The 13,478-nt window shown below is 37.3% G+C and overlaps 1 protein-coding gene across 1 annotated transcript in view; it reads right to left on the bottom strand.

The window, feature by feature from the left end:
- Positions 1-211: 211 nt before the first annotated feature.
- The window catches only part of TTC26 (tetratricopeptide repeat domain 26), a gene marked incomplete at both ends in the record, with an annotated part of 41,733 nt that continues 28,466 nt past the window's right edge, over positions 212-13,478 (bottom strand). The window contains 4 exons of the mRNA XM_010072478.1: positions 212-318; positions 3,080-3,149; positions 5,257-5,340; positions 10,519-10,607. Of these exons, the coding sequence (XP_010070780.1) occupies positions 212-318; positions 3,080-3,149; positions 5,257-5,340; positions 10,519-10,607 (350 nt within the window). The remainder of the gene's footprint in view (positions 319-3,079; positions 3,150-5,256; positions 5,341-10,518; positions 10,608-13,478) is intronic.

The following is a 13,478-nucleotide window of genomic DNA, read 5'->3' as shown; positions in this document are numbered from 1 at the left end:
CAACATTTTAATCAGTGGGTTGTCTACCAAGAAGGCCTGTAGGTTAAAATGCTTACTAATCCTTGCCAAAGCATGTACATTATTAGACATCCAACTGTTATAAAAGAAAGTTCACTAGTGATGACAGTGATGGAAAGTATTAAAAAAAAAGTCTGTTGGTATCATCACTGAATTAACATGCCATACACCAAGTTCTAAAAAGAGGACTCACCTTGTAGCAATCATTTGCAATGAGCTGCAAAAGGTTAAAGGACTCCCCTGACGTTTCCATCTTCAGATAGAGACTCCAGGCCAACTGTGGTTTCTTATTCATAATATCTGCAATAACAACAAAAAGCTGTGATTGTGAAAAGAATATGCCATGCACAATACTCAATGGCAGGTGGAATAAATGTTCATAAAATTGCTTACTGTAAATGCATGCCTCACCCTGTGAGTGTGAGGTTGGGAAGGCAAACTTGTCCTTCTGTCTTAGTAGCGATAATGGCAATTTAGAGAATACCAATGTCAAGAGGAATAATTATGGCGTTTACATCTCAATTTATATTTCACAGATACAGCAATAAGCACAACTTTAATGATTTCAGATGTGATTAAGGACCAGAATGGAAAGCATTAGAGAGGTTATTTTATGCAGGACAATGAACCGTGGCATCCATTTAGATGGTGAGATTTAGGATTATGTGTTCTTACACAGAGAAAAAATGTAATTGGCACTGAACTGAGGTCTTTAATACCTGGTGCCCACCTCAATCTAAACATTCAATTCCCCTGAATCATAGCAAAGCAAAGTGGGCAGGGGACACTAAACTTGTCATTATGCATCTACTAGAAAAAATAAATATTTCCAAATGCCCAAAATTTGTGCTGGTTTTAAATTTGCCTATGTGACTAGAATTTTTCATTGGCTTTTAACTTTAAACATCCCTGTATACATGATTAGAAATAAAACCATCTTAATCTTCCATCTCAGCTAGTGGAAATTCTACTAGGGTGTTTGAACACGAAGAATTCTAAAATTTGATTTTCTGGAGACGAGAACCCATTCTGTGGAATCTGAAATTGATATTGGTAATTCCAGACTCATTCAAGTACTGGAAGAAAAGAAAATGAAATTAAGTATTCCTTTCTTTTTCAGGTCTTACCAGCTACTAACAGGGTAGCTGTTTACAAATGGACCACTCTTGTACTCTTTCAAAAGAGGGACTGTTTAGCTTATTATACCTGGGCCCACTATGCCAATACATACATCGCAGGTAGAATGAATGGCAATCATCGACAATAAAGATGTAACACCAAATCACTTCTCATTTAGGAGGCAGCAAGACATCAAATCAGATTTTTCTTTCATCAGCTCCAGATACCATACACAGTGGCAAACAGACAGGTCTTAATTTCCAAATACCAACCCACCTAACTAGAAAATTGAGTACTTTTTTTAACTTCTCTTCAAGAAGAATTTGGTATAAATAGTACAATAATATTAAACAAAAAAATACTGTCTAGCATCAAAAAAAGATGCATCTCTGGTACTTTTTGCCCTTTGGAAATATTTCAGCATTGAATTGTTTACGACTCTAATCGTACTCTGACTTGAATGTATTATAATGCTTTGTAATTTCTACAGCAGCTTTTATCCAGAAGAATCTATTAGCAATTTACATACTTGACACAAAAAGATAACTATATTCATCACTGAACAGTTGTTTCTGCAAAGAATTCTAGCAGCTGTTTGGGAATGAAAAATCAAAATTTTAAGACAGACACAGAAGAATACAGCAGCTCTACTGAAGCTTCAACGGGAATTCAGAATGGCAAAAGGCACACTCAAGAATAAATAGCAACTCTTATGAAAGAGCTAGAAAATTTTTAATTGATAGCATGGTGTTAAATCTACTTCTTGTATAATAAGTAGCACCCTCAAAGAGTTCTGCATCCCTAGACATATGTCAAAGAAATAATAGCAGAGAATCAAAGGGATGAACACTGTCTAGTGAACAACCATGACAACAACCTTTGCAATGAGATTTCTTCCATAAAATAATTCCCATAAAGTATTCACACAGAAAACACTTACGTATAAAACACTCAAACACAACCAGGGACTGCAGCTTAATGAAAAAGGAAATAAACTGGCACGTCCTAAAACAGAGTCACAGATAGGCATCCATAGGTCTGATAAGTCGGTCTGGGAAAGATCATGTTAGAGCTGTGGACCATATCTGCAATATGGTATAATGTCCCAAAACATACGTATTTACATTCTAAGTACAACTACTAAAAATTGCTTGATAAGAGAACATTTTTGTATTGAAGGACTGTAAGGAAAATATATTCGCCTAGGGAGTCTCAGACTTGAGTCATTAGAAAAGCCCACCTCTATGCTATTTTGCATGTAGCAAAATACGTGAGGTATAGTCCGCAATGTTTTAAAAACTAACTCAGAAATGCTAAAAAGAATTTGCTGTAGAATATTAAACATAGCAAAAATTTTCTGATTTCAAAGGAAGAAGGAAAAGTTTATGGAAGAATAAACATGCTGGAGATTATAAAGGACATGGCTCAGGCACAGGAGTTTGGACAACGTGAATAATAATGTGGTAGGAAGAAAAATACCACATATGCTTGCCTGATTCTTCTTTTCCCTAGACATCTGACATTGGACACTCTTGGAATTAGACAGACCCTTCCTTGGGCCTGACCCAATATGGATGCTTCTATTTGTGTTTTACTCTGAACATTTTGAACTCTGAACATGAGTTGCAACTCAGTCTTTTAAGACAGAAAATCTTCACTCAAGCAATTGAGTAGACAATTGAGATGAAAAAGGTTCACGGGTTAGGACAAAGCTGCACTGACAGAACTATAACAGTGCTGCACTGAAGCAGTAATTGTTTACTAAAGCCAGATGCACGAAAGGTGCAGTAACCACCCACACTATAACTAGTGCAATCAGCTTTTCACTTTCACAGTCCTGAATCAACTTACAACATTCAATTCAATTAAGAAAGTGGATTGCCAAGACTGATGCAATAGAGAAGGATCTGTATTCTGCAATGTTGAGGGTAAAGTGACTCACAGCAGCGAGCTAGCCAGCTAAGGTAAACAAAATCAGTCTTTATCTTCTCACTCTGGATCAAAAGGAACACCTGAAGGAAGAAGGAAAATAAAAGATTACACACGTATGTACTTTTAAAAAAACAGAACTCAGACCTGCCTCGTTTCAACATGTGGCTAAGGCTTAAACCAAACGAACAACTGCTTCATGAGGAGAGTTAGGGTACGCAAGTGTAGCGCGAGGGCATCTCTCTGTGTCAGTAGGTGGAGGATTCAAACAGTGCCATGCTTATCAAGGGACTTCTGCAGCTGCAGAAAGCCAAGCTGTGCGGAGGGTGCGGCCTGCTCTGAACAAGTGCCAGTGGGCGGCCATGCAACACAAGCAGCACAAAGGAACACTGTGCCTGTGGGAAAAGCTATTTGGAATGTGTTTGTTTAGAAAGCAATGCAAGCAATTACATTAGCATCTTCTTGAAATACCAGAAGTTTCACATATATATGAGCCTTTCCTCCCCATACATGTCAGAGGTCATTCCAGGTAAGCAATATGCCATTTCTAACCACTTTGGTTTCAGTAGATTCCGAGGCAAAATATTAATCTTTTGTAATTTACTGTACAAATACAGGTTTATTACATTCTATATCTAAAGGGGAGAAGTGATACATTTTAAAATGTACTCTGGCTTTACTCATACACCAAAAAACAGCTATTTATGATTCTCTGCAGGTATATTTGTAACTATGCTAGGATGCTACTGGCAAAACTCAAAATACTTTTATAGGAGCAGATGTTCTTACTGGAACACTGAGTTCCACAAATTACTGTCATTTTTAGTGGTTAAACATTGCTGAGCCCCTAATTTTGGGTTTGGGGAAGAAATTAAAAAAAAAAAAAAGCAGCATTATCAGTGTAAGTAGCGCTTTATCATAGGTTTTATTTCATTATGTCCAGAGACGTAAGTTTTTTAATAAGTTAATAAGTGCTATATGTGGAGATATTTTACAAGTTTATGAGACACTGGGAAGAGTGATCTTTATATGAAAGTGTCATCACAGGCAAAGATCAGACATTAGGAGAGACTAATCAATTTTATTACATAATTCTGTTATTTAAATGCATCAGCTACATAAAACAAGTTTATATAGAATCATTTGTAAGGACATAAGAGGAAAAAATATGGATTAACAGAAGTTTACACCTTTGTGTTTCTTTGTTGCCTGGCTGCAGCTAAAGCTTACTTATAGCATTATCATTTTTATCAGCATAGCCTGCTAGCATAGTTTTAAGATATTCACCTGCATTTTCATTAAGCAAACTAAATTAAGGTGGGTGAATTGAAATATATATCCATTTTGCCTGACAGTCTTGGTTATTTTTATTGAAGAGAGATGCAATTTTGGGTCACAGAAATTAAGGGGGAGGATGGGAAGAAAAAAACCCAGGGGGCCTCTGTTGTCAAGAAACCGAAGAGTTAAACAGAAAGACAGGGTGGGGGGGTGAGGAAACCAAACAAACCTATATGATTCACTTAAGACTACATAGTTGTTTTTCTTTCCTGGCTTGTCTTCTTTCTGGTCTTGTGGAAAATGTTGCTTCCATCTTCATAATAGATATTTGCTTTTGCATATTTTAGTTGTAATTAAGTTTCTACTGCACATAGACACAAAAAAAATGCTGTGTGTAGAAGTTAATCTCTTCCAGCTGCATCTGGATGCTGCTGAATAAGATAGTGAGCACTTCCTCTTTTCGTCCCACATTTCCCAGAGGAAGAATTTTTTTTTTTTTTTTTTAAACACAAATTTCTAGGGACACCTAGAAGCTCTTAACTATTCACTGTCTTGTGGTCAGCATGCCCTAGTCGGTCTGAACAATAAGACTGCCTGGGATTCCAGACAAAGCCTAGGAAATCCGACTAAGAGGGCATTCTTTGATCAATTAGAGATAGCTGCAAGCACTCTTGTGATGCACCACAAGCAGCAGGACTTGCTATATACATCACATTACAAGATTAGCAAGATAATCTTTTCTGAATAGTGTTCACTGAGAGTTTCAGTTCCTCTAAGAAGAGGAAGATGATGTTCCACTCAACCTGCTTATTTTCAACCAACATGAAGATCTGGAGGGAGAAAAGGAAGGAAAGAGGGGATGTATGTGGGAACTGTTTCCATTGTTATTTTCTAAAGAAAGTAAATTCATACCTCTTCAGCCTCACTAAAATTGCCCATGGCAGCTTTGGCTTGGGCGTAGTTGAAGTTAAAAGTGTCATCGTTGTAGAAGTAACTCTGGAAAATAAGCCACACAGACAAACCTCAACAAAACAAAACAAAAAAACCTCCTCCCATGGTATAATAACATTAAAAATATTCCCCCCTAAATCTGAGTCAGACTATATCAAGACAATGGGAAGCAAAAAGAAAAACCCACATTATGAACATACGGCATTCATAAACAGTGGGTAGAAAATTACGGACTGGATTTCCATCCTACAGTCGTGACTACAAACACAGCTGGAACATTCCACTGTATTAACCATGAGAGTTCTGGAGAATGCTCCAAGCTCAAAACTGCAGTGGCAGCTTTTGTGGGTATAATTTTCACGTTGGGCATGTGAAGACATGCTGTGCTGCCATGGTCTCTTTCACCTGCCTAGCGCTTACTTCATCACTAGGCTGGTAAATACGCAGTTGACTCCCTAATGGCTTAAGGAGATGGACAGTTTGTTTTTCGAAGGCTTCTCAAGGTTCAACAAGAGATCCTGTGGATCTGTTTATGTGACAGATGCTAGTCTGACACACTGGATCACATGATGGAGGTGGAGCCGCAGCACTTGGCTGCAGCCAGGCAGCACACCATGTAATAGGGCTTCCTTAAATTCAAGCCTTGCTTACAGGCACCATTCTCTTTATCTGAAGTGCAACACTAAGTTTTTCTCTGCCATAATGTTAGACTGGACACACGTGGTTAATGACAGATCAGGTTGATCTAGCTGTATCTTTTCTGAAAAGCTGCAGGAGCCAAAGCAGGAAATATAATTCTAGGTACAAGTTAGCCTGATATTTTGGTTTGACCCAAATAACTTAGATTTGGTCATGGTCAGATGTCCAGATTGAAGTATAACTCAGATGACCAGAAGTCAGTTGAGTGTGTTCTCCGTTCAGCACTGTCCCACACTGCTGCAGCAGTAGACCTGGTAGAGGTAAGGTGGAACACAATACTACAGTTAACAAGTGCAGATGGGAGAACCCTTGCAGAAGAGTGGTGCAGTGCTTATGAACGAGCATGAGAAAAAAGCAGGGTGGTTTATCCACTACAGATCTGGCAAGAAAAGCTTTCCTGGGTGCATAACAGCAAGGTGTGTGGAAGAGGAAATGTTTTTCCTTATATGACATCTATAAAAGAAACTGAACTTGTGTAGGAAGATGAAACTTTTGGTTTGTTCCCTCATTAAAGAGGAGGAGGTAAAAAGCATAGTTGGGACTGTACAAAAGATATGGGAAGCAAAGCGAAAAACCCTTTCCCAGTCTTCTTTCATGATGTAGGGACACTTGAGAAACCTCTTTCCTTCCCTGCCACAGGCAGTCCACAAAGAGTACTGATCCAGTCCACCCACCTACATCAAGCTAGTGTCTTGAGAGGAAAGGTGAGGGGTTGCCACCATTTGCTGGATGTCTAGGTTTCACCCAAGTAGCCTCTGTTAGGGTCCAAAAGCCAGGAAATAGAGCAAGCTATGTGAAAGCATGAGGATGAACCACTTGGGGTTTGTGAAAACATTTCAGTACCCTTAGGGTGAACTAACTGGTTTCACTATATGAGAATTACAACACTTCACTGTTTTCTTCCTCAATGGTAGTTCCGTGTGAATCAGCACAAGTCCCAGGTTAAGCAAAGCTGGTGAGCAAGATGCTAGTTCTACTGCATGAATCGTTTCTTCTCTTCTAATAGCCCCCATTGTATTTTTGAATTAAAATGGAAAAGAAACTCTGTCAGCAACCAATCTCAAAAACTCTGTCATTCTGTCCTGGCTGTATTAGTGCTAGAGACCAGACCTGCTGCAAAACCAAAACCAGTAGAAATGAACTAGTGCTGCAGTACATTCACAGCAGCTACATGTTTTGTTTCTTTTTTCTTTTTTTTTTTTTTTTGACCACATTATATGCACTGGACTGCACTCTTTTGTGGTCTTTTTAGTGGTCTTCAATCTTTCCATAAAACCATGCTCTGAGTGATGCCCATTTCAATGTGATGCTCAGACACCCAGTTGAACAAGGAAGCATTCATTGTGGCCAGAACTCATCTGAGCCTGAATTAGCCTGTCTTCTCAGCTGGTCCTCAATGTTATAAAGTCACCCTCTGAGCAGCTGGCTATACATTTATAATAACGTGTCCTTTGAGGCATTCTCATGCCTAAAGCAGTTTTAATCAATCATGGATGAAGGTGGTGTTTCCTGAGAGAATATAATGCAAACAATCTTCACAGAGTGCACAGCTCCACTTAAAGAGCTGCAGAGATTCTACTGAAGTTTATTCCTGTGAATGAAAAACAAATGCAACTGTAAAGCCACCTGACCTTTGCCTCTAACATGGTACAGGAAGAATTATTTGCATACCTGTGATATGAAGAGAGGGGGAATGACCTAAGTAAATCTAAGCAGTGGCTAGTCTCAGCTAAAAAATTATGAGGATGATCAACTACTTCAAAAGGGTGATACAAGGACAGTGGTAGTAGGCAGAAAACTTTTGTCCTTAGTCTTTGCTATTTATCAAGTGCATTATGTCTCAAATTACCAGTATTTATGATTCCCTTCAAGAATTTAACAAATACATATTTTACTTAAACTTGATCATTTTGCAACTTGCTAGATACAATCTATAAAGCCTTCCAAATTTGCAACCTCAACCCTACCTTGAACTATGACAATGAGTTCCATAAACCAACTGTGTTTTAAAGGGATAAAATGCATTTTCTTAGAAAAGACATTGTGAATTTGCTGCAATTCCAGCAAACTATCTTGTTTTTAGCTTCTCTGAATACAAATGGAGATTTCAAATCTACCTTGTTTCTTCTAATACCAATTTTGTATAATTTTATTTTCTTAACTTCCCTCTATAGCAAATAACATTCATCTTCTAAACCTCTTAAGTCAATATTACAATTTATAATTATTCCCTGAATCACCTTTTTTTCTGCATTTGAGGGAGCAGTGGTCAGTATTTCAAATAAGAGTACACAACTGTGCAATGAAAGGCATCAATCTATAAAAACATTCACATTACAGCTGTGAAAACTGAGCGAATATTTAAAAAAAAAAGTATTATAATTGCCTAAATATGGATCAAATCCAAAACAGACATATGGTTACTGATGCCAAAGGCACGTATATGTGGACAAGTCCAAGTTGCAAGCTGAGATTCAGATATATCTGTTATAGTGAGCAACAATAGTTCTACATTCAGCAAACCCGCTAAGTTTTTAAAATAAAACAAAACACCTAAATAAGCAGTCAGATAACCGTTCCGCTCTCTTATGCACACACAATAAAAATGTTTCTCCCAAATCTGACAAGGTAAGAACACTCCTTCTAGTTGATAAATATAGCAGGACTGAAGGCTTACATACCTGTACCTGCCTCCCTCCTGACAGTTTTTAAACATTAGATCTATTCCTCACCTATATTTCCCTCTGCATGGGCTCTGACTAACATCTTACAAAATAACACTGAGTATCCTGTGCTCTCTCTTCCTTTTCCCTTCAGATTTTCATTCCAACCCTTCCTACAACACTTTCCTTCATACCCTCACAGGCGCAGAATTGTCTCCCCTAGTCCCCTCCCTGTAGCACTTCTCTTGCTTCATGACTCTGACCTATCCTCTGATCACTCTATTGCCCACTTTTGCCCTCTTAATTTCTGTTTAGTGTCTTGTTAGTTTCTGGCTCTTTCCTTTACAAACACTAGCTTTACCTTCCAATATTAATGACAACTCCATTTGCCTCCTCAGATGCTACTCGTCTCTCTCTTATTTCTAAGGTTTCCCATATACCTTGGAGGTGGTGAGTAATTGCATTTATCTTTAACCTTTTCAGGTTAGAACTAGTTGTTTAAGAACTTCTTAAAGGAAATGGAAAGAGCTGGGCATTTCTATGGGGCGACTTAAATTCTAAGGTAAGTGTAAAAAATACACAGGATGAATTCTCCTCTGGAAATTACGATCTGGCCCCATTGGCTATAGACTGAGAACAGATGACCAGTTATAACTAGAAATACGACTTTTAGATGGCTCAAGTTAAGCAAAACAAACCTCACTGTAAGTTTCCAGCTCTCCTTTTCTTCAGTTACACACACATTACAATTTGGGGTGGTGATGGACTACCTCTTCATTCCACTACAGTGAGAGCCCTTCCAGTGGCTGCAGACACTTGTGATTTCTTCAATGACCTCTTTCGAGACAACATTTAAAAACACTACACCTTCATAATTTTTCACCCATCATCTGCTTTTGGCACCATTACAACCACATGTTTTTCTTTAGATCTCATCCTCCTTAGAACACTGTAACTATGTTAATCTTGGGTATCTCCCTAATAATGTCTTTTTTAGATTCTCATTCCTCTTCCTACCAAATATAGGAGTTCTTACAACTCTAGTTGCAAATCACTGGAATACGACTGCAATCACTTAACTCTATAATCACACTCCAGCCTCTCTCTTTTTCCTCACATCTGACTTATAACTGGATATCTGTAAGTTATATCCATTTTATCTACTGAATACTGGTGATCTGATAATTCTGCATTATGATAACTGCAAACTCCTTCTCTTACACTGAAAAATGCAACACTGCATGCAGGGTACCAGTTTTTTACTTCTGATTTTTTACTTCTGAAAAAATAATATTCTTAGCTTACTGCTTTGGTAATACTACTCTATCTTAGCCCTTCAGTGACTGCTTTCCCTGTAAAATATAAGCATTATTACTTTCAGAGTCCTTCGTGTCCTATCTTCCTTACACACTCTTGTTCTTTAAAATGTTGTCCTCAATTATTAACCAGTGACAATAATCTCCATCACTCATTTGATAAGTCTTAAGAGAACATTTGGGTTTTCTCCTCTGTGCTGCCCACCCCATAAATATCCACATATTTTTTTATTGTGTTCTTTTAATTTTCTTCCTCATCTTCTGTGATGCCATCAGGAAGCCTGATATAATGGTTACACCGCAAGTGTGAAGACACCACCATGCCCACCATGCTGCATAATGCTCTCTCATAAAGTGCTTCTTTACATTTTGATCCACTTGCTGTATTGACCACTTATGTCCCACTGTTGTTCATGTGTTTTGTTGTTACTGTTGTGTTTCTGTATCTTTTTATGTTTACATAGTGTCTCACACAGCATAGTCTAATTCCATAAGTAGTGATTCCATGCATTAGAGTACTACCAGTACTAAATAATAATACTAACCTTGATTGAGTTCAGGTAAATGAGGACATTACCAAACTGTCTAAGAAGAAAGAAGCAGGAGGACATGCACTGTCTCCCTGGGATGGTATCTAAAATTCAAAAGAGAAATGCAGATTTGTAAACTTAAAAATCACATGGTAATGTGAATCACTGCCAAGATTGCTGGCAACCATGAAAGCAGCTAACTTCTAAAAATAGTGTAACTTGCCTTTTCAGGCAAAGGACCATACTAGAGGTTAGAAAAACTATTAGATCATCTAGTCAGCTTTCTCTACAGCATACAATAACTATTGCAAGACTGTATTCCTGTATTCAAGAGCACATTCTACAAATTGTTTAAGTAACAGGCCTTTTCCATGACACAATTTATGTAGCATAATTATACCATTAATTTTTCTTACTCTTAGGAAATTACACTTGACACAAAGGCTAAATTTGTTATTCTAATCTCATTAGCCTTTTTTCTTTAAAATTATGCTTTTCAGTTATCCTCTACAAAGAAGCTCTACATATTTTAATTTTAGTTGCAGTAAGAGTAAACTTGATACACTGAAAATATTGTTATAAAAAAATTAATACATGCAGAGGAAAAATACTCGGTGATAAAATATGAAAATTAATTTCCATGCATTTGGGATTACCACACTGCTCACAAGCAGTAAAGTCATAAATAAGTTAGGCATATCAGTTCCAATGAGTGTCATAAACTTTGCATCCATCGCACTATGCTGTCATCTACTCTGAAATTGCTAGCTGTGTTACTGAAACACTATTTAAAAGTTTTTTTAGAGATTCGGAAGTAAGCTTACTAGGACTCATTTTTGTTAGACCCAACCAGCAGAGATGGATGAACTAGCTGGGAACGCATAAATGCAAGTGATGGCAAATCGCTACTATTTCACTATGTCAAATGATCATTAGAAAGCATGATGCTCCGTGCAGTTTGGTAAGGTGATAGGAAATAAAATCCTAAGGTTAGCAATAGCCCTGAAGTAATCTGCTCCTGTAGGTTAGTTACCATCAATCCATCCACACTAGAAAATTAAAATATATCTTTTCTGTCTATAGAAATTTAATTTATCTGAAGACCAATATTTTGACTCCATACCGTAACACAAAATACAGCATTCCACTGGAAAATTGTACATTCTCCTTTAAATAAGGTAGGGTAGCAATTATTCCTGGAAAGCACTATATAAGATCTCAAAATATATTTCAAAGGAAAGCAGAATATTCTCATTTTTTATTTTTTAGCACTAGGAGATACTGAGCTTGGATGTCCTGTCATTTCCATATAGAGACAATCCATCCTTATCTACGTCTGAATCACATCATTCAGTTGTCCAACTTAAGAAAATTATTTGGTTGTTTAAAAAATGTTCACTTGGGAACAGAAACTGGCCTGTATATTTATCTGTCCTTTTTTTACATGCAGGCATATGTATCATGAACACACCTATGCCTTGACTGGACAATAACAGAAATAGTTCCCCTCAGTGTTCCTCTTTGTTGTAATGAGAATGTAGGTACATCAAAAAGTGCTCCTTTTCTCTCATATTCAATTTTTGAAGTTCATAAACTCACAGCAATTTATTTTAAACAAAATTTTAAAAATGCAAATAAACATGCGAAGACAACTTAAAACTGAGAATCCGTTTTCAGTACAAATAAATCACAGTAACAAAACATTGGAACCACACTTGTCTTTTCCCATGTATGACTGGAGAGTTACTACATTTCAGTATTTATTCTTATGTCTACATTTTGTCAGAAAATTTTCTTATCCCAGGATACCATCCTCCATATATTTTTAGTGAAAGATTTCATTAGAAAAACCAAACAAGTAAAACATCTGCAAATCTCATACAACTCAGCAATGAACACTACTAGTGACAGGAAAACTAGAGTTTTATAGTTCTAATTCATCCCATGTGACTCATGCAGGAAGAGGAAAAAGTTCTCCTTTTGCAAAATTGCTTAGGGTGACCTAAGAATACCTCAAAGAAAAGACAGCACAAAGTCCAGAAGAAATGTTTTGTTCCTCCCACCCAACACCACATATACCTAATTTGGTCCTAAAAGAGGACCACTGAGAATGAAAGGGGTGCTTTTCTCCATTATGCTTGCAGTGTTTTTAGGGTAGTTTGTAAGACTCATGTTAAGCACCAGAAACACTGCATTTACTGGGAATGTTAATGCTCATTTACTTTCACTAATGTTCCTCTTGCCCTATTTCCTCCTTAAGTTATCTCAGAAATCTGATCTGTTTAATTTTCCACCCAGTTGAGACCCTAGAAAAGCTTGAAAATTAACTATAAAAATCTAGTTATATCCTCCTGTGTAATGCCAGTTCCATTTCATGTCATTGGTGTTAAGAATTTTTATTAAGCTTAAAAAAATCCAGTAAACCAAGCTGCTGTTCTGGGTACTATTTATTGCTGCCGGAGGGTGAGTATTGACTCCTACAGTATAAGTGCTTCCCGTTATTCCTCTTAAAGTACATAACTTCCAACATGAGATGAAAGGTGTACACGTATTGGAAAGAACTTTCACATTAACTCTGTTTGCTCTATGTTCCTTGAACCTCCAAATCAGAGATCTAATAAAAAATAGCAAAGGGCTTCACTGATGACACCAAATGACTTTACAAATACATGATACTGTATTCTTCCTAAACTGTGTGTTGCTGCTTTTTCCTTAATGCAGTCATGAGATTTCTACAGTTAACAAAAACTCAGAAAGACAGGACCTTGTTTTGAAAAAATATTCCACATCTTCATTTTAATCCATTAAGTTTTGATAATCCACACTAAAATCAGGAGCCTTGCAGTCCCAGTTGCAAGCAAACACACAGCATAGGATTTCTTTGCTCTAGTGAATCTGCAAAGCAGCTAAGTAACTTGTCTAAGATCTTTATCAATCTAGTGGTACCAGATCCTTGCAAGGATTGGCACAGTGGG

This window comes from Pterocles gutturalis, unplaced genomic scaffold, assembly GCF_000699245.1.
Source record: "Pterocles gutturalis isolate BGI_N339 unplaced genomic scaffold, ASM69924v1 scaffold11577, whole genome shotgun sequence".
Classification (NCBI taxonomy): Eukaryota; Metazoa; Chordata; class Aves; order Pterocliformes; family Pteroclidae; genus Pterocles; species Pterocles gutturalis.
Note: the sequence above shows the minus strand (reverse complement) of the source record. Positions and strands in the feature narration are given on the sequence as shown.